Source organism: Melospiza georgiana, chromosome 2 (assembly GCF_028018845.1).
Source record: "Melospiza georgiana isolate bMelGeo1 chromosome 2, bMelGeo1.pri, whole genome shotgun sequence".
Classification (NCBI taxonomy): domain Eukaryota; kingdom Metazoa; phylum Chordata; class Aves; order Passeriformes; family Passerellidae; genus Melospiza; species Melospiza georgiana.
The window spans coordinates 86,804,531-86,830,719 of NC_080431.1; the positions used below are offsets into that span (position 1 = coordinate 86,804,531).

The following is a 26,189-nucleotide window of genomic DNA, read 5'->3' on the forward strand; positions in this document are numbered from 1 at the left end:
CCACTGGAGCCCCTGGGAAAAATTTAAGGGCAGGCTCTCAGGACAGGGACACCGAGGCCCAGAGGCATCTGCAGACCTCAGGGCAGGACCTGTGGCATCAGAGGCAACCAGGTTGTCCTGACATCTCAGGTTTTTTACGTTATAGCTCTTCTGCTTTCATTAACCACTTCCCTCTGCCATGACAGCATATGTCACAGCACATATCCCAGTCAAGATAGCCACAATCCACAGAGCATCACCGTACAATACCAGAAAGTTTTAAGCTTCCCCATACAGAGTAACACCATACTCCATCAGAAGGCTTCAAGCACCTACCCTTCTTGTTCTTTAGCCCAACCTTTCATACCCTTCATCTTCCATTCATTGCCCCTGTGTGCCCTCTGTTCCCTTTGGTGATGGGTCAGTGCACCTAGGCACTCCATGCCTTGTTGCTTTCAATGCTGGTCACCTGCTTTTCACAGCTGTAGCCCATTAGGGATGTGGCTCGGCCACAGCCCCACTCCCAATCACCACAAACTCTACACCTACACTCCACTTCTTTTTTATATGCTTAAATGAGGTGTCACAAAAACCACCAGACATCCTCACATTTAATAGGTGAGTACAGTGTTAAAGTGCAAGAATTGAAAATAAAGGATTCCTTCCTCTAATAATATGGAGATTTGCATAGAGGTGTGTTCCCAAGTCCTGGCACCTTGGCTGTCCTGGGGAGAGGCCTGAGAGGTACCAGCCATATACCCAGCATTGCTTCTGGCAGGACAAAAACCTACCATGTAGGCTTCGTGATCAAACCAGGTTAAAAATTACAAACTGTCTTTAATACCAGGTAGCATATCTACCCTGGAGACCTCTAAAGAGCTATTCCAGTCTTGTAGTATATTTCTTTTCCACAAAGTAACAAAGTGATTTTATAAAAACTGTGGAGAGGGCTCTTTGCTCTCTTTTCATGCTGCCATTTCAGTTACTGCTTACAACAACCAGGGAAATACTCATTCAGAAATTACCCTTGTATGAGTTTTAACGTCAAGCAGAAATCTGCTGAGAAACAAGTGTACTAAAGCAAAACCAAATCCATAGTAATGATGTACTAAGCAAAATCAAATCCATAGTAATTATTTATTAGGAGAGGAACAGTTTTATACACAGTTTAAGGGAATCCGCCTCCTGCAGGAGAACACTGGCGCCAGCATCCCAGCCTGTTACTTTGCTGTGGGGAAGTCTATTGTGCTGAGAAAGGAGAGCTGTGAAGATAGAACAGCAGTTTTTCTTGTGAATAGTTAGTGAAAACTTTCTCCAGTGCTTCTGCTGCTTAGAAGTCCAAATCAGGGAGCAGTTCCCAAATCATTCACCAGAGTTGCAAAATGATAGATCAGAATCACAGATCTCAAGTTGAAAGGAACCCATCAGGATTGAGTCCTACTGCCTGTTCCTTTGCAGGACCCCCCAACACAAAACCTGAGATCAGTACACTGCCTGCTATTCTGAAGCCCAAGGCTCTGGGCTACAAATACCAGCTTGTACTGAGATGGGGGCATGGGTAGTGAGCAAACCAAGGGTATTTTTATCTTTCTGTGTCATTTTTCGGGGTCGCGATAAATCAGATTTTTTGCAATGAAAAAGATTTAGCTGAGTTTTGAAATCTCAGAACTTTTTGCCTCCTGTGACATGAGTCATGGCTGCTTTTACAGTGAAAAGAAAGAAAAAATACTTTGAATGTTCATTTTGATCATTTTTTAATTCTTTCAATCCTATGGGACTGTCAGGAAAGCTAATTAGATGTTCCCCTACATTGTTTTTTTGTGAAATAAAAATGCAGTTTGAGTAACACTCATGTATTACTGTAATGCAGTAATATGGGATAAGAAATTATCCAATTCATTAACCATGAAAGAAGCATTTCAAGTCCTGGAACACAGAGAAGTCACCGCTTGCCTGTTTTTTAGCATCTTTATGTAGACTCTGTGTGTGATGTGTCTGTGGGGAGCTGAATAGCCAGAAGAGGGTAGCATAAGTAAGTTAATAAACCTCATCTGTAAAGCAGAGTTATTTTTGAGAGAAACACCTACTTACATTTCTTGCCACAAGGTAGAGAAACATAACATTGACAAACTCATCACAAAGCTTTTGTCAGAACTTGAGAAGGCAGATTTGCAGTCAGAACTGGCAAGGATAAGACTGAGACCAGGATGCAGAGCTTTTTGCACTCTATTCACTCCTGTTTGACCAATGCCACTATTAACAAAAATGCACACCCAAAGCAACTGTATTTCTTTGATCTTAGGGGATTGCAGCACAAGTCAGTAAAGCTAACAGTGTTATTGAGTACATTCTGGCACATGAACTTGCCTGCAGATGATCTGCAAAGCTGGATGGGGAAGGCATGAAAATGCATAACACTGAGAGCAACTTAAGGGGAGGTTTCTGGGCCAGGTAATAGAATATCAAACGTAAGCTTGCTGAGTTCACCAGACAGATGTGTATCAAAAGGCTCCTCTTGCTGCTGCCTCTAATGTCTACCCAAAATAGAATGCTGCTCCCAGAGTCTGCATGCAGTAACTGAGTATTAGCAAAGGGAATGTTACTGTATCTAGCAGAAGCAGATACCACTGCTCACAGGAGCTTTAGAGAATCTTCTTCTATGCTGGAGATGGTGCCAGCCATGTACAAATGCACATGACTCTAAACAGACAAGAATTGCTGGGCATTTCATTATACAGGGACATATCTACATGAGTTAGCTTGCAGATTTCTTTCGTTTTTCTTTATAGAGACCAAACAGCAAAACTCCTCTCTGAGAATTTGATAGGACTTGCCTCAGGACATACAGGAAAAGACAAGGAAGACTGGGGGATCACTCTTGTTGTTTGCATCACAGTAGTGGTTAGAAATCCCAGACAGGATCAGGACTTCACTGTGCTAAATGTTGTGCACTCATGCAGGATGGGAAAAGCAGTTGCCTGAAAAAGGAAGTTGAAGCAGACAAAATGAAAAGGGAAACAGGTGTGAAGACATGAAATACCATACCCGGGAGCTTACACCCAGTAACTGGACAAGGAATAGAAAATTCCTCTTCTGTCAACTTACTTCTGGCAGAGCTGCTTTAAATAGCTCAGAGGTTGTTAGGTGAGAAAGACTGTATGTGTGTATACACCTTGGAAAGGCACTGAGGAGATACTACACCATGTATTCGTAGTTTATTTGTACTGTATAGCTAAGGCAAAGTAGAAATGCAAGCTGAACATTTTTTCTATAATTCTTTTCCCTCCATCCTTTCAAATATAGCACATATTTGAAACACTGGAGCTTTCCATTTCCAAGACTGTAACATCAGACTCTAAACGCTAAACTAGCTGCCCTTCACCCTGCTGCTACAATGTGGTCACTTGAGCAGTTTGAGTGTGCCCACTGTCCCCACGGCATACACACAGCAAACAGCAGCTGAAGAAGGGAAGGGGACGAGAATGCTATATGCAGGTGGCATTAGGATGTCAGACTAATTTCATCCCCTGAGGGGTTTAGTTTCAGGTATTGTGAAAACCTCTACGTAAGAGATTCAGAGAGCCTTTAAAACAGTGCTGTCCCTTCAAATGACCAGTTGCAAACTTGCTCACAATTTTCCCTGGACTTGGCTGTTAGTTACAGAGGGAACTTCTAAAATGACATGTGGGTATCCAGCTGCCATGTCTGCTTCACTCAGTCTCATATGTCTGATCATTTTTAACATGATATAGAAGCAAAGCTAACTAAAAAGATTCTTTCTGGACTTTATCCTGAATGATGCATAAAATTGCAGTAACAAGCTGATTTGTATAATATTTCCTGCCTTTGAATTTTGGCTTAGCTGGCACACAAAAGGTACATTATGGGAAGTGATGAAGTCCTTTTCCTGCATACATTGCTGCACTGCACTCCTAAGGGATCATTTGCCATTTGTGTCAGTCTTGGTTGGCTGAGCTTCCCTCAGGAGCTGCCTGTCCATTGAAAGGAGTGTGAGGATGTCCACGCAGAGTCAGTCAGTCTGGTGAGAGTGCCTTCCCCTTGTGCTTCCATGCTGCCAGACACCATTCCCTGCAGAGGGATTTGCACTGATGAAGCAGCAGGTAAGGGGATATTACCCCTTAAAAACACACTTGGAGGGTTTCTGTTCACCTCGCTTCCTGGGTTGGCAGCATTTACAGCACTGTTGCTCACTGTCCACAGGCAAGGGTAGTGGCTGGAAAAAAAAGCAGCACAGATTGAATGACTTATTTCAAAGCATTTAGCCTGCATAAGACTTGGCACAGTAAATTCAATTGCACTATCTGTTCAAAGGCAGCTATTCAAATCAGGTTACCAAGCTAGATCAGCCTCGAAGATCTTAAGTGAAAAATCACCAGTAGCCATCACCTGGTGACCCTGTAGGGAGGCATGGGGAGCAATGTACATGTATATGTGAGATTTCAAAGTGTAAGGACCTCTGTGACTTCTTCCCATCTTAGGAGCAGAGTCAGAAGAGTTTCTGGAGAGGGAGGTCACAAACTCTCAGGACACTGCCCAGCTACTAGGGTATAAACACTGAGAAGAAAATCTACTCAATCAGATAACAGTGCATTTGAAATTGCAGCTGATTTTCCTGACACCTAAGTTAGAGAAGAAATTATTGCATTCTTTTGGGGAAAATAAGGAAAAAAAGATTTGATAATTAATTGATTCTCTAGGTCTAAATTCCATTTACTACTAGAATAGGATCCTCATTTCATGTAGGATAATAGTGAGAAATACAGGAAGAAGAATAATTTGGTTTTAAAATGCTCACAGATTGTAGGGTCCAGAATTCTTTGTAGGTATTCCAAGATCCTGGTTTTCAGCAATGCTGGGGAAAAATGAAGCTCCCATAGAGCAGAAGATGATTAGCTTGTCAGAAGGATTTGCCCAGGAATCTTGAATTGGGCACTTAGGACACATTTCAAGTCCTGGACACTGATTAAAGTTTGGAACAAAGGGCAAATCACCAGGACAGTCCTACCAGCCTCAGTGCCCCTCATACCAGTAGTTTTCCTGTAACCTTACCTGGGTCCAGGGCTGGCACCTCCCTTTGTGTGTGGCATTGAGAGCAAATTAGTCTGTGGAGAGGATGGCAAAGTCCAGCTGTCGTGTCCTGAGAATACCTGAAGATTATTGCTGGAGCTGTCCAATAAGTTAACTTTGGGGAGGGAAAAAAAGCAACAAACAAATCCTCAGTGACATTGCAGACAATGTCTTAAGACAGCAAAAAATGGACAGGCTTAAGGCAGCAATCTGATCATGAGGTGCCCAACCACAGATAATAGGACAGAAATCCCAGCCACAGGTAAAAAGGCAAAATTCCCATGTTTGTTTAGAGAGTAGCAAGGTGCCATTGCAATCCCAGGTGTGATACATGAGAAGGCCCAGCATGACAGACATAGGATTTGCATTTCTGCAAGTCTGACTAATATTTTTTCATAATTGACATATATCAGATAATGTTTTGAAACAGATTTCCTTATAATTTGAGCTAAAATACTTAATAAAATTTTATAAATACTGCCCCATTCCTGGAAATTTTCAAGGCCAGGCTGAATGGAGCTTTGGGCAACCTGGTCTAGTTGGAAGGTGCCCTTACCCATGGCAGGGAGGTTGGAACAGGATGATTTTTGGGATCCCTTTCAAGCCAAACCCTTCCATGAGAAATATTTCCATTAAACAGGAACTCTTGCTAAATTATAATTAGCAAGCAGATACTTTATCCCTACTCTGCTTTCTAACCACTTCTTCTGATCGAAATACAATCAGTTTCTGGATTTGCACCCAGATCTAGAAAGGGAAAGGGACTCAGAGGATGTTCTGACAATACCAAAATGCCTTTGCCTCAATTCAGCTCCTACCTGAGAGCTGCTTTGACTTGAGAACTCAACTGTGTCATGGCAGGGCATCAAAAGAAGACCTGCAATGCTCTTTTTGTATAACTGGAAGCTGTAGTGGAAGCAAGACCGTACACTCTGGTTTATCACTAAGAGGGCACCCAGTTCCTGGTCCCTCTTGTTTTGCTGCCTGAAGGGTTCTGTGCAGAGAATCACCACGCCCTTTACTGGCCTGAGCTTAGCCTTGCTCCAGGGTTTGTGCTGACCTACGGCACAGGGCAGGCAGGCAGAGGCAGCAGAGCCGTGCTCCAGGAGTACCTGAAGGGGAGTGATTCCTCTGCATGTAGGAGGGTGGGTATGGAGCAGCCCGATGGCCTCGCAGGGCTGAGAATCTCTCGCAGCTGTGGGGAGCCTGTGGAGCGGGCAGAGGCAAAGCCCCACCGTACTGGTAATTGGAGCTTCCCGAGGCACACATTGGATCTGGGTTGGAAATCAACCAGCCACCCACTTTGAGGGAAAAGAGAGAACAAAACTATTAGTATTGCTCCATTCAAGTGCTACAGTACAACTCAGAAATAACCAGCCTTCTAGCAGAATTAGCTGTGCCTAAGAAATACCAAGCAGATGCTAAGATACTGGTTTGTGAAACAACTGACAAAAAAATAGCAACCCTCCACTCCCCTCCCAACCCACCAACACTGAAAACAAGTCCTGAAAGCAACCAGAAAATGTCACAAACATTAAAGAACAAATGAAAGAAAAACTATCAGTAAAGCAAATGCAACTTCTGCCTCCCCTCATTTTTTACCTGTTTACCCATGAAAGATAAATTTATAAGTGATAAAAACATTCACAAATACAAAAACAAAGGGGTAAGAAAATCCTAAAAATGTCATATATCATCTTGATTCTAGATTCCTTTTAATATTGAAAAACTGGAATTTATGGAAAATCATCCCTCTGCAGGACCTCTCACATTATTTCCTACTGTGAGGTCTCTTCAATCTTCTTGTTTTTTTTTTGAAGGGTCCCTCTCTATGAACATAATTCAGGACTCAGTAAGTGACCAGCATGAACCAGTTAAGCAAGGCCCAGGTTCCCAGCACCCATCATATCTCACAAAATTTGCAGTTGACATAAATAAAAACCTTACAGTGAGAATATGTCATATGTTGACCTTCAGAGACTGTCTCTGGAGCATCCTTAGAATGGTTTCTGAAAAGCAAAATACTTAGTGGTAAGTGTTCTCACTGAAAAATTACAAAAGTTATAACCAGACTATTCATTAAAAATTGGAGAAGTGAGTGAAAAAGGAGGGAAATCCCTCTTCTTCAACCTTGCTAGGCAGCAGTAGACCTTCCTACATTCTGCCATAAAGGAAGCTGGAGCTTTTGTTTGATGACATAAACAAAAATGTTCCTAATTTTTTGCCATATTTGGGAGCTGAATATGGAATTCTAAATCTGCCTGTGAGCACCATTCCTGCTTACAGGCAAGCTGAAGGCAGCATTCCCCCTTGCCCAGCTGGAAACCCTGATACTGAGACACAGCAGCTTCTTGAGTGGTGAGAGGAATGAAAGGGAATACAGATTCTCCTGCAGGCACATGGGACACTTCACATGTCAGAAGATAAAGCAGGTTCAAACAAAATTAATTATAAATCATGGGCTGGAATGCATCATTTGGATGCCTCTGTGCATTAACGTGGGTGATGCAAGGAAAATTTTGCAAGACAAACTACAATTAATTTCTGATGGAAGCATATCTGACATCTTACCTTTAATAAACCCATCATAAATTATCACACAGACTTAACAACAGCAGTGTAGTTACATTACAGTTACACTGTAATTTCACTTCAACTATGCTTTTGACACTTGGAGTTAACATTTTTTCTCCCTGACCTATCAAATTACAGGATTCACTGAAGTGCAAGTACACTGTAGTGGACATATGTAGGGTATAACACTACTGGGGAAGCTCACACCATCTCATTTCAGGCTTTCTATGTAGACAGACATAACTGCCAGGATCCCTGAGAGCACATTCACCCATTTCAGCACCTATTGTACTAATTATATAGTCTCCCAGATAATACCATTGGAGGGACTCTGGATTTAGCAGAAACAAGATTCAATTATGTAATTTATCTTTCATGTGGTGATGTCATGGTTTTAACCATATCAGCAGCAAAAAGCTACTGGATCAAAAAAAACAAAATATGAACTTACCTTTCCTTTGCATCCAGGAAGGCTTTGGCAAAGGGATTATACTTGATTTTGAGAGCTGTTATCTTGAGTTTACAGAAAACAAGGCATGTTAGTGAAGGCAATTTGAAATAGAAACTTGACAAAACATCTTCCAGAGTAATCTGAGGGAGCTGTCTGGGTTAGCCTAAAATATATCCCCACACTTGATGTTTTCCAGGCTGGGTAGGAGACAGCTTTGCTGTGTACTGATCAGTGCCACAGGCAAAACACCAGCTGGGGCAGCCTGACATGAGCTTGTCTGGTAAATGTGGTGGAATGGTGGACCCTTTCAAGAGGGTTTACACACTCTTGAATTCCTATCAAGTATGAATAAAATCTGCAGCAACATTAGCTAAGGGATGTGGCACAGGAGTTAGCAATTCTTACAGTCCAAAGTATCCCTCAAGGGCAGAAATTTTCCCATGCAGTATTGTATTGTTCTGCAGTTGTATGTATTATAGGGACATGGAGAGATAGGGTTATCATTATGACTATCAGTTATTGCTGGAGAAACATATTTTAGGGCTGTTTGGCATTTATTTCCAGTAAAGGATTGAGATGCCAAGACAGATAGACCAGTCTGGAATAGCTGTGGCAGGATATTAAGCTAAACCTGGCTTATTACTGAAGCCAGACACTAGATTAGTCAACGTTCTACTGCAGAGAAAAGACAGAGTATTAGAGTGGATGGAGTATTACACTGCATGGGACTAGTGGGGAAACAAGAAAAAGGCATGCTGGTCTTGTAGTTAATTAGCTTCTAACAGATCTCCTCAGTGATGCACAGTGTGGCACTGCCTACCTCTTCATTCTGGTAGGCAGTCACCGCTATGAACTGCGTCTCAGGGAAGGAGCAGTTCATCACCATCCGGTGGGGGCCTCCTACACGAACTATGTGCACCTGGGGCTCGTATTTGTGCAGGGAGTTCAACATTATCTGCAGGAAACAAAACAGAGAAACATCCCTCAGTGTCACTCTGGCACCTCACAGCCAACCCCTGGCTCTGTGACAGGGCAGCCGTTGCTGCTGAACCTCCCCAGCCAGCAACTCCTAAAGCAGAAGGGCAGGTGCCCACCTCCCCTGCAATAACTACAGGCCGAACAGAATGAGACTTCACTGGACTGCATTTAAGGCTTTGGATGCAGCAGCAGCAGCAGTGAGTATTTGTGTTAGCAGCTATGGCCCTCAAACCACGGGGCTCCCACTGCACTAGAGGCTGCTGAAACAGCTCAGGGGCACTCCCAATCCTGCTTCTGCTGTCTGGAAGACCAGAATCACCATCACAGAAAAGGTGCCAGCAGGAAGCTGAGGCAGTCACCCAGTCTTCTCTCTGGCAAGATGAAGTGTATAAGTGAATCCAAACAGGCCTTGGCAGATCATCTAACCTGGCACTAAAAGGTGTGAATAGCATTGATTCCAGGAAGTCCTTTAATTGGCTCTAGTGCAAGAACAAAATTATTTTTTAAAATTTGTACTTTTCAAAGTCATGTAGATATATATATATATAAGAAAGAACACAGCTATTATCATAAAGCACTGATAGTCACCAATTATTTTCTAAACCATCAGAGAAGGGGCAGCTGAAGCACAGAGTGGGGACATGGTTTACTTTAACACTTGTTGTGGTGTGCTGTAATGTCCCATTTTGGCCTTCCAGGTCACTTTCCCAGGTGTGCCTATACCTCTCTCCCTTCCCCCTTGCCCCCATGCTGAGTGAGTCCTGTCAATCAGGCTTAACATTCCAGCAAGGCGTCGTGTGGTTGGTCAAGTTCAAAGGATGCCCCTATGCCCAGAGGTCATTGGCCTTTCTGGGTGTCATCTTCCCCTGAGACCCTGCCCCTCTCACCTGGTTGGGTGGCTCACCTGTACCTCCCCTCCCCCTGTCCCAGAGCTTAAAAAGGTGATCAGACCATGGGGCTTTGTTCTGTTGGAGCAGTTGCTCACGTTCAGACCTCTGCAACCATGGAATAAACCTCTGGACATTAAACCCTCCAGCAGAATCCTCTCCTTTTTCTCTTCACCATCGCCTGAAGCTATTCCTCCTGAGGTAAACGGGGTCCTAACAAGCCTGGACTTGTTCAGTGCCCAGCTGCAATCTCCAGCAAGCCAAGGTATCTCTGGGGTGATACACCGCAGTTGCTGCCTTTGGCCCAGCAGCGAGGGTCAGACTGGCCCAGGCACAATCTAACTGGTAATATTGGGAGTTTTTTTCCAATAAACACTGTGGTCATGATTTCAAAAGAAAGCAAAGGAAACTTCAGTCATTTATTGTTTAGTAACTTTTGTTTGGGTTCTGTTTCCGTACAGTTTTCCTCTCCAGCTTTCTATTATTTTGCTCTCCTTCGTAAATATACAGAGTGTTCCCCTGTTTTTTCCCCAGGGAGTCTTTGACCCCCGAGGTTTCCTGTAGCTTTTTTCCCCTCATGCATATTTTTCTGAGGCTTTTGACTTTTCTGAAATCCTGGACACACGACAAGCATTTGCAAATTCAGATCCTGTTCTATGCTCTACAGTAATTCTTGTGTGCTGGTTCTATATATGACTAAGGAAAAGTCAGATCATCTTCCTGTTCTCCAACCAGTAAAACCTGAGATCATTTCCTACCTCATTAGAGCACTAAGCTTACAGAGGTACCTCATAAACCTAATGGAAATAACAGATTGAGAGCATATAACATTTACATGAAAGAAGTTGATTCTGGGCTGACAAGTATCATCCACCGTAGGAGTTTTGTACCAAACAAACAAGCGAACAAAAGGTCTTGTGCAACATTTTGCCTTTAGATGCATCATCAAAAATAAAATATGAAACAAAACTAATTTTCCTGTTTGCATTTTTAAGCAGTTCAAAGAGAAAGTCACTTATTTCTGGTACATGTGGTTTCTTTCCAAAGGCCAAAGCTGGTTTAATAGAATATTGATAATTATCATGATGCAGAAGCAGACACAGTAATTATTTCATTTAGGAGCAGCCTTTTATTCTGCCATCTGACTCCTGCCAACATTCCACTTACACCAAACAACATTGGGGAGCACAACAAAAACCTAATACCCATGGCCATTTTTCCCCCCTTTCTCTGAAGTCCTATGTAAAAATCCACAGCATACGAGACCAACTCTGAAAAGACCCCTGACGATTAAGTAAACCACAGCACTCTGTCTCCCTTAACATCAAGAAGTCCATTAGAATCTGAAAGTGCCAATTAAGGCCTGTTTATCCCTGTTTATATTTGGCCTCCAGAGAATAATTGGCATCTGTGGGTGAAGAGGCCTGTAAGGGCTTCTATAATTACATAAATGGATCCTTGATATTTCTTGATTGGTAGGTGCTTGCAATTGAAGCCAAGAGGTGGTGTGGAAACATCAGGCCATACCTGCCCACTCCCATTGAGCTTGTTGGTAAGTTTGACTTTGCTGAAGGAAATGGCAGCTTTCATCCAATGGGCCCCAAAGTTGGGAGAGTCTGGGTGAATGTACACACAGCTGTGGTTCGGTGGCTCTGGTTTCCCAGCTGGCACCCATTCTCCATTGACGTACTTCCAGCGGTGGCCATCAGTTGGAGCAAAGTCCAGCAGGAAGGAATACATGGCATTTGGATCCAAGCCTGACACACTGATCTTCAAAACAGGGAACATCCGCCTGGCCAGGGAAACAAAAAAGGGTGACACCGCTGGAAACTGCTGTTGAAAGACTCTCCTCAGTATGTTTGTTTCCAAATACTCAGTGACTAGCTCAGTATAAAAAAAACCATCCTCCCTTCCTTCAATCTACCCTTGCCATCAGACCTTGCACTTGGCAGTTTCTCCAGTAATTTGGTCCCATACTTCCATATTCTCTGACCTCAGCAGCTTGACCATGTCCTATTGCTTTTAGTTTCATCTTACACACAAGCTCTTAACTTCTACCCAGCCTTCCATTATTGTCTCATGTGTTTAAAACTGAAATCCTGCCTTTGTTTAGTTTTGGGAAAATGCTCCTTTTGTGCCCAAATGTCCAACGCCACCTTTTCTCAATCCCCTTTTATTATTATTTCTTTATTTTGTAAAGGAGGTTTGCAGGAGCTCACAGCTTGACTTTCAGTGGTTTTCTAAGTTGTTCCAGTGTTTGTGATCGATCTCACACAGCTCTGGATTGGCACCTGAAAGTCTGTAGCAATAGAGCTAGTAGGGCTCCAACACTTGGAGGAACTGGGAATAATGTGTGGACATCAGAACAGGTGTATCCCAGCAAAGGTATCCTGTTCATTAAGCTTCTTAGCTTGTCAAAGAATACATGTTATTGCTATTACGTATCACCTCCTACATTCCTCTTCCATGAGTAACCGGCCTCCCTGCCCCAGACATCTCCAGACCGACCTCATCTGGCAACTGCCTGTTTCTGCATGCCACGTTTTTATGGACCATAAATTCCAATGAAAGCCAATGAATCTCTAGGTTCCTTTTCTCTATGGGTATAGAGAGAGGAACGGCCCGAGGTCCATAGCTATGGGGCTAAGGTAAGGTAGCTCTCAAGGCTTAGGTAGCCATATAAATCATCCAAAATATGTAAGAGGGGAGCTGAAACTCCAGGCTGTCTTAAAGGACGCTGGAAATGTCTGCCCTTGCAGTCATACTATCTAGTGACACACAAATGCAAATTGCTAACAATCATGACATCCCACTCACCTTTCTGGATACCTTGATATAGTTTTTGCTGCATGCATTCAGCACCTTCTGCTGACAGGAAAAGACAGAATTTGAGAAATTTGAGATTTTTCATCTAATATTACTTGCTGATACCATGTCAGCGCAGTATTGAAGAAGATATCATAGAATGGTTTGGGTTGGAAGGGACCTTAAAGATCATCTTGCCCCAGTCCCTGGATTGGTGTCCCCAACAAATTCCACTAGACCAGGTTGCTCTGAGCCTCATTCAATCTGGCCTTGAGCCATCTCCAGGGATGAGGCATCCACAGCTTCTTGGGGCAGCCTTTTCCAGTGCCTCACTACCCCTTGTATTACTGCATGTCCTTATAAAAAGTCCCTCTACAGTTCTCTTGCAGCCCTCTCTTGGGTACTGGGAGGCTGCTATAAGGTCTCTCTCCTCTCCAGGCTGAACAGTCTCAGCTACCTAAGCTTTTCCTCATAGGAGAGGTTCTCTCCTACAGACTTGCTCCAAGAGGTCCATGTCCTTCCTGTACTGGAGACCTCAGAGCTGGATGCAGCACCCCAGGTGGGTTCTTACAAGAGTGGAGCAGAGGGTGAGAATCCCCTCCCTTGCCCTGCTGGCCATGATGCTTTAGATGCAGCCCAGGATTCGTTTGGCTTTCTGGGCTGTTAGTACACATTGCTAGGTTGTGTTGTGCCTCTGGTCCACCAACACTCCTGAGTCCTTGTCCTCAGGGCTGCTCTGAACCTATTCTCCACCCAGCCTACATTTCAATGCAGAACCACAAAGTTCACTTCATGAAGTTTGCGCAGGCCGTGCTCTCAAGCCTGTCCAGATCCCTCCGGATGACATCCCTTCCCTCCACATGTCAACCACAGCATACAGCTAGGCGTTGCTGGCAAGCTTGCTAAGGGTGTGCCCCTGTCACCAGCAAAGTTAAAGAAAAGCTTTAGTGCCAGTACTGACCCCTGAGGAACGGCACTCCTCACTGGTCTCCAAGGTACTATGAACCACGACCTTCCTAATTAAATAGAAGCCTAGTCAAGGATTTACACACTACGCCTGTCTTTCTGACCAGGATGTACCAGCTATCAAACTGGGATGTGATAAAAAGTATGGATGCATTTCTCCTTCCAACGCTTAGATCTCCCCTAGTCAATGTTCAAAGGAACATATTTAGATACATAGCTGAAATTGAATTAGGAGAGAAAATTAATCCACATGAAAATTTAATTTCACTAGATTATGCAGAGCTGTTTGTGTTACATGCAGATTGTTAATTCCTCTGCCCACAATGCAGGCAGGCTGCTCTACCTTTTTATTTGAGAAGCTCAAGTTTATCCCCAAAGGACCTATAGACCAATCCAGAAGAGAATACTGTTACCATCCATTTTAACCTCCTGTAGCACTAAGATTAGTGGGAACTACTTCCCTGTAGTTCCCTGCCTCACTTGGACCAGCATGTTTTGACTGTACAGACTCTAACAATGGAAAACTTATCGCCTAACATGTTCTGCTGATTAAGTGGCTTTACTGTTAAAATCTGTCTTTTAGCACAGCAAATTGTGATTTCTCCAAATTTGTTTCAGTCAGAGTGTTTGTTTCAATAATCAGGTGACACAAGTGACCTCCATTTCTGCAATAGCCAAGCACTTCAGCTTCTTCAATTTATTTAGAGCAAATCTGCTGCAATTTCTCCACAGTACAGACCTTGAGTGGTAAGATGTTTGATATCAAACTTGGATGCGCAGTAACCAGTAAAGTTGCTTTAGCATTCAAACCTGGAAAGGGCTTCTTTTCCTTGTTTTCCCCCACTTATGGCTGCCTGCACTGATCCCCTATGGATTCTCCCCATACGCAGAGGGGAATAGTGGCATCTACCTGTCTCCAGGCAATAACAGGAATTGCAAACTCTCAGGATACTGCCTAGCTAGTATGGTATAAACACTGAGAGAGGAAACCTATTGAGTCAGATAACACTGTATTTAATATTGAAGTGTCAATTTAATACAATAGATCTGAGTAAAACAGAAGATGGTTTCCCACTGTATCAGCTGTACCCATTGAGATGCATTTTGTGATATAGCACATGTTTCAATTTTAATGATATCTATCCTGTTCAGAATATATCTATTTCCCCTAGGCATATCTCTAGGGCAGGTGATTATTATAATGAAGTATGATGCAGCCACAGAGGCATATCTGTGTATTAACACTGAAGTTGGTTCATCTTACTGTGACATTTTGGGACCCTTGGTACCAATTAGAGATGACTCAGAGCAGATAGAATTGTGCATGCTAGAATTTGACACTTGAGGATCCCTAATCAATTAGACTTTCATTCTCTGGTACACTCCCATATCGGGTTTCTGTTTAATTTCGGAGCTTTGCTGACAATGTGTCTGTCTACACCAACTGTTTTCATTTTCACACACAAAAGTTCAGGCTGACTCTTCTCTTTCATTGCAGAACACAGTTTTCGAAAGCATTCATCTACCCTTCAGCAAGAATGGTTTAGTTGTACTCATTTAGCAGCAGCAGAATAAGATCAATATTTTTTCTACTGAGAATCTCTCTGGAGACAATCACTGAAGAATCCTGAACCTGAGAAAAACTCAGCAATCACAGGCAATTGTCTCAAGTTGGTCTCCTTTTGAATAGCATGGTTCAGAGTTCTTTGCTGCAGGCCACAGTCTGTATTTTCTTTGTTTTAGTGTGATGCTGTGGTTTTGAATGAAAAATACTTTCAGAAATGCAGAGATCCTTTTTCATAGTCTCTGCTACAGTAACTATGTTAAAAGGATTAATGCAAATGACAGTGTGACTTACGTTTGTAATTTTTAATTTTGCTGTAGTTTGATCATAAAGAATTCAATTGCTGCTCTCACTGACATTTCTAGAGATGTCACTGGCTATAGGAAAAGTAGAATCAGGCTGATAAGGAGTATATAAGTTAAAATTAAAACATCAAGCATCTTACACAATGAAATAAAAAGTACCCAGGCATATTCAGATAACAAAATATTCCCTTACCAACGTTATAAAAATATTTTATGTACACACTCACCCTGACATTTCAGAAAGAACTAGTATCACTGTGAAGTCATAATTTTCATTAGCTGCAAGGAAAGAAACTGAAAAAACCCTGTTGGTAACCAATTTAATTAATCAGAAACAAACCCATCTTACCTCATTTTTAGTCACTTACACTGTTAAGGAGACAGTTTAAGCTACTGTACACCAAGTGAAAGTCCACTTAGAAGTCATCTGTAACCTAACAGCTGTTTTCAAAGCAATTTAAATGAAGTAAAATCAGCTTCACAGTATAAAAAGAATCTCAGCAGCAGATGTCTATCAGTATAGGTTATTAGGAGGAATCAGAATGGCAATAGTGCCCTTACACCAAGAGCTGGTCCTTTGAGATGGTAACTTCTCTCTGCAGAATCACCTTGCTGAGTCAACAGACAAGAATTTTCATTTTCACCTATGTCCCTCATCAAGTTACAGTCAACAGTAATTTCATCCACAAATTCTGCTAAGTCAAAGTCTGCAAAATTACACCACATGAGTAAATCTTTCTCTCCATCTCTTAATTCCTCTCTCCTAGGTGGATCTCCTGAGAGGTCTCGTAAAACATGTGCATGTTGAGGGAACAGCTGGGGTGGGGGGGCAGCAAAAGGCTGGCGAGGATAAAATAATAAAAACCTTAGTACCACTGTGCAAATCTAATTCTGGTAGCTGCTTGTCTGTTATGGGCTGGACTCTGCTGTCAGCCCAGTTCAGAGCAGAACCTCTGTGGAGAGCTTTCTTCAAGCTAGTGCCTGTTTCAGAATTAGCATCCTTCTCACCAGATTTTTTACTCTTTTCCTGTGCCTTTCTGTGTTCCCCAAATAGTAAGACATGTGATCTATTTATACCACAATGCTTTGTCCTTCTAAAACAGTGTATATTAAACAATATTCCACACTTGTTTCTAAGGGCACCTGCAACAACTGTGGGACCATGCAATTCAGACTGCGCATACATATAGAGCACATAGGGCAGTTTTATCGCATCCACTCTGGTACAGACTGCTTGTATAAGCTGTTAATACCCAAGGCCAGAGGGAAGTGCAGCTGGGTCTAACAACACCAATCTGCTTCTGTGAAGTAATTTGAAGCCTACAGGTGAGGACTTGCTGATATAGACTGATGATTATTAGCATAAAAAGTCATTACAAAAGTTTTGAGAGATATTCCCTTGCAAAAGTTTCCTTTTTGTGCAATCACAAGTTAACCTATATATTTTTCCAGCATGCTTCATAGGAAGAATGGTTTGGCAGTGACCAAAAAGAAACAGGGTCACCCCATCTTGTTCATACTGTGGTTTTAGCAGACTGCAAGGCTGCAGTCCCCTATAAACTCTGGTGTGCTCATTGCAGTTCTGTCGAGTCTGCACACACAGTTTATTATTGTAGAGCTTAACCCCCCTGGCTGTCACCTCCACTGAGCCCGCAGTGCTGAGCAGATCACTTACCTGCCATTCTTGGTCACGATCATCTCGTTAGTGACTTCCCTGAATCTCTGCCATAGCGTTGCATCCTCCAAGACAACCTGGAGCTGTTTCTCTGTGGGGTCGCCTTTGTCTCTTCCAGCCCGGAGTTCACTCTCCACTACACTGAGGAGCCTGGAGACAGTGCAGTCGCTGGGTTTTTTGCAGCCCAGGTCTGCCATGATGGCTTTACTGCCAGAAACTTCAGGTAGCTGCTGAAAAGACAAAAATAATAAGCTAAATAAAAAAAGAAGTCAGTTCATTGGGTACCACCCGACAAACGTGCTCTCCTCACTCTTTTGCCACTGCCTAGCTATTTCCCCTGGAAGTCCCAATGGGCAGTGACACCACTGTGTGGAGGTTTACGCACACGCTCTACACTAAAAAGAGGACTATCTCCTAATTACCTGTTAGACAGTCAGGTGGGTGGCTGGCTGATGACTCAATTGGCTGCCTTGAAAGAAGAGTCCTTCATCCAAATTAGCATGCTTTTATCTTTTTTCAGCCTGAAGTGGGTCTAATTGTTCTGCTTGAGAACCAGGTTTCCATTAATGAAAATTGTTTCATTTCCAGACTGAAACAATGCATGGAAATTGCATTCACGCTGGTGCGGACTCTAACTGAAGGAGCTGGGGAGAGTCAAGATAGTTACACAGAGAAGGTTGTCTTAAAATATTTTCACCATGAATGTTGCATAAATACATTAACCTCATTCTTCTACGTTCCTAAATCAAAATATAATAGTAAGACACCTTGCAGCACTGAGTTTTCAGTGCACAAGGAGAAGGCAGCATCTCTACCCTCAACTGTTGATGGATATTGTGTCCATCCCTTGGTCCCACTGTCATTCACAAAAGCCCTCCTGCACCTTACAGGTGGCTGAACACCCCTCTGGCTGCATTTCCAGGGCCAGACTGCATACTTCTGGGGCTGGTACAAGCTTAACTGTCTGAGGCCTGGCACTGCTGACCAGCTTAAGGTCCATCTCAAGCAAAAGCTCCCTCAGCATCCCAAAAAGTCATTCTGTCTCACCTCATCCTGAGATATTCTCTGACAAGTCTGATCCAACAACACAAGGAGTGTCCTTGTTCCTCCACAAAAACCCCACCATCTTACTGAGGACTCCAGCAATTTCAGCATTCAAGGAGACAAGATATGTGGGCTCAGTCCCCTGCTGGAGGGTTAAGTGGAAGCCCCACAAATAACAGTGACCTGTAAACACTGGGCTTTGGTATACAACAAATACTGGAGTACCTAACTTCTTGAGATACATCTACCTCTGATAATGTCTTTTAAATTTCTGGTCTGTTGGACATGACATAGTCAGGGACTTGATTATGAAAACAGTCCTAGAGGTCATTTTTAGAGAAATACATTTTCTCTCTGCTTATTGAGAACTGCATTTTTTCAATTCAATAGTCCCTGTGGAATTTATATGCTTCTGTCTCTTAGAAAGACAAAATGACTTGGTGGATCACTGTTGGGATTTTTACAGACAAAAAAGAGCATGGCAGGCTTTATAAAAGAGATTTTAAGTTAAATCCATCATTTGACAAGACCAACCGATCTTGCCTTTAAAAAATCTGAGGCACCATCCATCAAAACAACAACGGCCAGAGCTTGATGGCACCTTATTTGGCACCCTTCCAACCCAAATAATTCTGTGATTCTATGCTTTCAAACTTCACACTCTGACGCCTCTTCCCCTTTTCTTTTTTTTAATTGTCAACTCATAACCAAAGTACCTAGATTATTTTATAAGTAAACTCAGGTGAGTTACATTAGCAGGTGTCAGATAGCAACTTTTAGTTGATAAACAGCCCACTTTCACTGCTGAACAACTAAAGAATGTACTTCAAAATCTATAGGCTATTTAGGTACTTTGAAGGGTACCACTTTGCATTTGTAAATATAATTACATCTCAGGTATGCTGGTGTAAATGGAATATGTTTATGTTTGGGTTCCCTTTTCCAAATAATCAATGAGGAGAAAGAAGTTACTACTGTAATTTTTCCATGCATGTGATCAAATGGCATAGGAAATGCATAGGAAACTATATGAGACAGTTTTGAATTTTATTATGCTACAGATGCAAATAGACAGAGAAATTGGTGCTGGTGGAAGTGCCATGAATTTTAATTAAACATTTTCAGGTTTTCAGGAACTTCTAAAACAGGTACATGTTCCTTTGTGGATTTTTTTTTAGCTGAAGCCCTATTTCCATACAGGCTTTTTAGCTAGAGTTGCTCAGAAAGCAGGAGATTGAAAGTCAAGGCAGGTAAAGAGACAACAGCTCATAGAAGTAATAACAATCAGTTCTTTCTACAGACAAATAAAAAGAGAAGCAGCCTGGCTTTCAGAAGTACTCACTGCCCATCTCCCCTGCAGAGCTTCAAGTGGAGTGATACTGGATTAGAGCCTCAAAAAATCAGATCCCATCTAAGTTCGTCAAAATGCTTAGAACTAAAAGGAAACCAAAAGCATGCACAAAAGCAACAACAGTTCACATTGGTGAAAGGGTTTCTAAATGGTGAAACTGTCTCACCAGCAGACACAGGTGCAGCACTACAGATAAAGGATTTGCTCAGCAAAAATTGATTGGAAAGGGAGGCTGCACAAAGCAGAAGAAAAGGAAATCCTGCTTGGAGTGCACTGCTTGCCCAAAGCACTCCTGGGACTGAGCTGTAGGGAAGGAGAGGTGTATGGAAGGAATGGACAATGGACCTATTCCTGTAATGGTTTGGGATGAGAGTTTTTCATCAATAAGACTGGATTTTTTTACAGCTAGCATCCCTAAGGGAGAAGCATAAATGTTTTTACTTTGGGGTATCATACTAAAACTTGTATCCTGCACAGTAATAAAATGCACTTTCAGATCCCAGAAGTGAGTAACACTTGTGTGCTTAGGTTATCACTCATGCAAGGTGTCTGATTCTTTAAAGTCTAGTGTCCAGAGGAAAAAATAAACCACAAATCTAACAACTTAAAATACCTGACTTTCACACAGTTTGAATTTTAGTAACTATGTTACCACAGCTCAGGTCACCTGAAACCTCAAAATTTTCCAAAATGAGAGTAGTTACTTGTGGTTGGTTAGTGGGAACAGCCCAATTAGTATTTTCAGCATGAGGGTGGTTGTTTCAGCTCTGAGAGTTCAGCTTAAGAGCAATTTGTGTTGGTTGTAGCAGCAGAAGGCACAGTTCACCACTGACATATCATTCCGACCTAAAAGAATTAGCCAAATAAGTTTACACATATGCAAGCACATGACCAGCTGAATATACTTGGGCCTGAGATTCTACTTTAAAACACACTTCCAGATTCTGTGAATGACGCTTCTTTGCATTGTGCACTGTCTCTGTGTCACACAGCTGCCATGGGAGAGGCCTGCAGAACAGAAACCATAGATCCACAGTCACAGTTCTTTGTTTTTTGTTGGCTTTTCATTTAACAAAAATACTATGTGTGGAAATTTACTTTGAATATTTTGCCTGTTTTAAGAGAAGTGAGAGACATCCTCTAATCTTTTATCCCTCTATTCACCTAAATAACAACTTGGAATTTTTTCCAAACAACCCTTCTTTCTCCTACTTTCTTGCAAGATTAATTGTCTACAGGTGCTGGAACAGAGGCCCAAACAGATTAATAACAGCTGTGGGTATTGCCAGGGCACAGAGACCAATCCATTCTCAGGTGTGGGTTATTTCTTGGGCTGGAAGTTAAATTTTCCTGAATCTGACATTTGAAGAAAAGGTAGCTGGACTTACGGAGGAGCACACTAGGTGTTCCTGGTGACTGACAGCCAGTGCCACTGCAAGATGGGACGGTTTATTGCCCCTCTTGCTTGCACTTATCACCCATTTTATTAGACAAGCAAGTCAGTAGGGGTGGCAGAAGGAACAGAAAATGCCCCTATAAAACCTGCAAATTTGTAAACTTTCCCTGAAACCCAGCTGGGAGAGCTGGGCACTTCCAAGCAGGCTCCTTGTGGCTCATAGACAGGCAGAACTAGCTCAGAATGCAAGCACAACACTCACAGTCATCTTCCATTTACTAACAATAATTTAGTAACTCACATTTTAAATGAAGCAATGAGGACTTGGGAGAGCAGTGAAAGAACAATCCTGCAATACTTATTGGACTTCACTCACTAAGTTACAGCAGAAAAAAGCAAGGGGTTATTTTTGACTTTCGAATTAAGCTTGTTCTTAAATGCCCCTGGCCACCAGCTGGTGAGGTACACAGAAAGGAGAGGGGGAAAAAGCAAACAAGAAAAAAGGTAATTAAAGAGGCCTTTCTTGCCCTGATATTGGATAGCTGTTTTTTTGGCCTTTAGCTGCGTGTTTCCAAAGAAAAGACAGCCCTTCATCATCAGATGAAATTGCAGAAAATGAGACTCACTCTTTCCATCTCCAAAGCTCCCACTGCAGCATTCAACTAACCCCCCCTCTGAACAGTGAGTCCCAACAACACAGGGAAATGTAACCTCTGTCACCATGACATTCCCAGGAAATCAACACCTATCAACTACCACAGAATAATCGAGAACGGATAAAAAGACAGCTGCTTTCCTTCTGTTTTTAATCATGTGTCCAGCCTCTTAAGAGCTTGCTAGGCTAGAGGAGACTTTAAGAAGATTAGTCTTTTCATTAATGTCAGGGTGAGGGCACAGTTTCAGTAACTTCCCCTGGGTATGTTTTTAGCAGAAAGGCAGGCGACTTCTTTGGGTGGTACCTCCCTGTCTGGTGTTTTAACTGAGATAATACTGAGATTAATTCTGAGCCCAGAGAGCAGGGAAGACTTTCCATGCTTTTTACAAAGAGAAAGAAGAGGAAAAAAAAAAAAACCAAACCCAAGGATAAAACCTAATGTAGTGTGATGGGTTGACCCTGGATGGGTGCCAGGTATCCACCAAAGAGTGGGTACTGCTCTGTCTCTCCCATCCTCTGCCCTCCTCAGCAGGGACAGAGAAAATATTACAAAAGGCTCATGGGTTGAAATAAAGAAAGGGAGAGATCACTCACAGTTACCATCATGGGACAATCAGGCTTGACTTGGGGAAATTAATTTAATTTATTACCAATCAAAACTGAGTTAGTTAATAAGAAACAAAACCAAATGTCAAAACACCTTCCGTTCAGCCCTCATTTATTCTCAGGCCTAACTTTCCACCTGGTTTTCTCTTCCCTCTCCCTCCCAGTGACCTTCTCAGGGGAAGGGCTCCTCACACTCTTCCTCTGCTCCAGCATAGGATTCCTCCTATGGAAAACAGTCCTCCATAAACTTCTCCATTAGTTCTTCCCACAGCCTTCAGTTTTTCACATAGTGCTCTAGTATGGGTCACTTCCATGGGGTGCAATCCTTTTAGGAACAAGCTGCTGCAGTGTGGGTTCTCTGCAGGGTGAAAAGTCCTGCCAGTAAACCTGCTCCAGTGTGGGCTCCTCTGTCCAGGAGTTTGCTCCAGCTTGGGCTTCCTACAAATCACAGCCTCCTATGGGCATCCATCTGCTCTGGCAGGTGGGTCTCTGCATCCCCATGGACCTCCATCGGCTGCAGGGGAATCTCTGCTCTGGTACCTGGAGCACCTCCTGCCCCACCTTCTCCACTGACCTTGATGTCTGTAGTGCTTTTTCTCTCACAAATTCTCTCCCATCTCTTTGGCTGCATTAGTGTAAGGGGTTTTTCTCCTCAAATATGTTACCCTAGAGGTGCTACCACTGTTGCTGGTAGGCTCAGCCTTGGCCAGCAGTGGGTTCATCTTGGAACCAGCGGGCCATGGCTCTGTCAATGTATGTGAAGCTTATGGCAGCTTTCCAGGGCAGCCACCCTGTAGCCCCCTCACCAAGACATTACCAGCAAACTAAATATATATAGTCAACCTGGTGATAAATGTAACTTAATTTGCTTTAAACAATAATTATACTTTTTTTCTAATTTGTTTTTTTTTAACTTGAAGATGTTCAGTGATGTCTTAAGACATTAATTATCACCTAGAAGAAGAAATTATTACTGTTCCCATTTTTAAGATCAGAAAATAATTTTAAAAGTAAGAGCTTCTAAGCAAAGCTTTAAGTTCTACTTACAACAGCTCAGAATGAAAGTAATATATTCAGTGTTTATTGGGCAAACCAAACATGCACTTTTGACCTGGATGTGTAGGTTAAAGCTTTCTGCTAACAAGTTGCAATTATAACTCGGTTGAAGCAGTTGATTCTCTCAAAAGCGATGAGCCTGACACATCCTGTTGCACACAAACAGAAACTACAGGAGCACATGCCCATCTTAAAATGTTTTCTTTTCACATCACATTTTGCATCATAGAATGGTTTGGGTTGGAAGGGACTTTGAAGATCATCTCATTCCAGCCCCCCTGCCATGGGCGGGAATATCATCTGCTAGACCAGGTTGCTCAGATCCCCATCCAGCCTGGCCTTGAACACTTCCAGGTATGGGGCATCAAGAGCATCTCTGGCAATCTGTTCCTGTGCCTCACTACTCTCACAGTAAAGGATTTCTTCCTAATCCTTAATCTAAGCCTCCACTCTTGCAGTATGAAGCTGTTCACCCTTGTTCTGTGTGTCACTATGTGCCCGGTACAAAGCCCTCCTACACCTTTCAGTATTTCCCCAGCTTTTAGGGCATGACAGCCCCTCAGAGCAGCAATGAATTCACACTGACCAAGTGTCCTGGTTTAGGGCAAATTTGGGATAGAATCGCCAAAGGGGGCCCCTCCGGAAAGCAAACCCACACGGCCCCTCCCCCCAACTGGTTTGGGAAGGATTCCTCAGAGAGAAGTGGAAAGAACCTGTTTATTTGACTGGCACGGCATCCCCCAGCACACAAAATGAACAATACTGGATGACACCACTCTTTCACCGCTCTGAAAAAGATGACAAAATCAGAAAGTCTCTCTTGGGGGTGGTTGCTCTGTTCTCAGTCCCTCCGGCGCTGGGGCAGCTGCTGCAGCCACAGGGTGCAAACTCTCCGTGTTCCCAGGTCCCAGTCCAGAGCAGGTTCAAGTAGGTCCAAAAAAAGAGAAATAAGAAACAGTCCAGGAAAAAAATTGGACTGCTTAGCTACTAACTAATGAGCAGGAGAAAAAAAGTGAGAACAAAGCAAAGCAGAAGCAAGAGCAAAGCAAAAAGCAAAGCAAAAACCAAAAGCAGCACTATGTACTGCCCTGTCTCTGCATCCCATCACCCGCCACCCATGGGGGAGCATCTGATAAGAAACCAAAACAAAACTTTCACTCTTCAGAGCCAGTCTTGAAGGCACAGAACATAATATCCAGCATAAACAGAACACATGAATGGGGATACAAGCATCATAACCTCACCCTAAGACACTAGGTGACACTTTCATTGTACCATTTTTACACTACACCCATGTTACCCCACACTTATTCCCACAGAGGTTTTGAAGCACGAATTCTCGGGAATAGCTTCTCTTAGAGATGCCACAAGGGAATGCAAGAGAAACTTAAAAGGGTTTCAACCAGGCTAACTTAAAATAGCAATCCCAAAGATTGGCAGCTTAGATAGACTATTCCATCTCTAATTCACCAGCAGCTTTCTTCTGAAAAGTGAGAAAACCAGAATTTTTTTCCCTTTAGGAATCTCCAGCACTTCATGGCTGGGCAGTTACAAGCCTGTACCACCACACATATTGCAATGAAGGCTAAGCTCAACAAGAAAGGTACAGGCAAGGGATGGAAAATAACTATCAACCCCCACCTTTGAATGGCTCACATCTATTAAATATCTTCTCTTGCAAATCAGACCTTGAAGGAGAAGGGAAAGGGGCAGACATTACAGCAGCTTTCCAAGAGTCTTGTAACTGAATTTGAATGCTGGTGACTTTGCAAGGTAATGGGATTCAGGGACTAGATGCTGTAGCACAACTGATAAACCCTTTCAGAGCATTTTTAAAGAGCAAATTCATTAATCAACAGAATGCACTCTAGGACAGCTGATTGTTGTTTATGGATTTCAAATGTAGATTTCACTTTTTTTTTTTATCATTCAAGTATTAAGACCTCAGCAGCATGATAATGAAGTGGCAAAGTTCAACAGCTTTGTTGTTACGCAGGAGGTTGAGTTAGGCAAGCAAAATACCTCTAAGCTATTAGACACGGAAAGGATTTATTGCTGTATGAGAAATTGCAGTTGCTTTGATATGACACAGATGTATCCAGCTTTCCTGACATTCCTGGGACACTCTAACCTTTTCAAAAAGATAAAATGCAAACCCCATGGTTTCCGTACTACTGAAGACAGGCTGCTGCTTGTATTCTAAATGCAACTTTGGAGTTTCCTGTAGGACAGAAATTTCAGTTCAGTCAGCTGCGACACAGAGCTTGCTTAGAAGAACGATCAACAACCAACAAACAAACAAACAAAAAAAAAATTGAAAACTTAACATAGTCTCCCACAGCACCCACCACCACTCTTGCCAACAGGGAAAAAACCCACCTGCCTGTCAGTTAGGAGACAGTGTAACATACCCTGAACAGCCCGATGGACACACAGTCTTGATGTGCTGCCAAAGAATATTAAACCACGGCAGGTCTTTGAATGCATAGCACACACTTAAACAGACCAGCTCTTTGAAAGCTAAGAAAAATAAAATAATTGCCTCTAATTATTTTGAACACAACTTCATAAATCATTGATATTTTACTTCATTTACATTTTATTGAGTGTACATCAACACTCAGAGCATATTTATTTCAGAGGTGTGTTGTCTTTGCTGACAGAATAGCACCAGGCATTATTTCCTCTGTAGCATGGACTAAGGATAGCTTGTTGGCATACTAGGTTGGTTCTTAAGGTAAATAAATATTAAATAATAAAAATATCATTCTCACCTTAATAACTCCACTCATACCAACCAGTTGTCTAG

At 42.6% G+C, this 26,189-nt stretch overlaps 1 protein-coding gene across 1 annotated transcript; it reads right to left on the minus strand.

The window, feature by feature from the left end:
* Window positions 1-3,960: 3,960 nt before the first annotated feature.
* TBX19 (T-box transcription factor 19) lies at window positions 3,961-17,632 on the minus strand. Its single transcript, XM_058018488.1, has 8 exons — window positions 17,273-17,632; window positions 11,485-11,749; window positions 8,913-9,047; window positions 8,093-8,154; window positions 7,015-7,076; window positions 6,180-6,368; window positions 5,050-5,182; window positions 3,961-4,213 (listed from the first exon to the last, which is right to left on the minus strand). Exons 1-8 carry the CDS (start codon window positions 17,467-17,469, stop codon window positions 3,961-3,963), a joined length of 1,296 nt encoding a protein of 431 aa, XP_057874471.1. The 5' UTR covers window positions 17,470-17,632.
* Between the last annotated feature and the right edge of the window lie 8,557 nt (window positions 17,633-26,189).

Bases quoted from the DNA above. Each gene is read 5' to 3' on its own strand.
- TBX19 (XM_058018488.1), bottom strand. From the start codon at position 17,469: ATGGCAGACCTGGGCTGCAAAAAACCCAGCGACTGCACTGTCTCCAGG. The intron at 11,750-17,272 runs GTAAGTGATCTG...TTCCCTGGCCAG, and splicing joins ATCGTGACCAAGAATGGCAG to GCGGATGTTCCCTGTTTTGA. The intron at 4,214-5,049 runs GTAAGGTTACAG...TTTTTTTTCCAG, and splicing joins GGTGCCAGCCCTGGACCCAG to CCACTACCCTTGCCTGTGGA.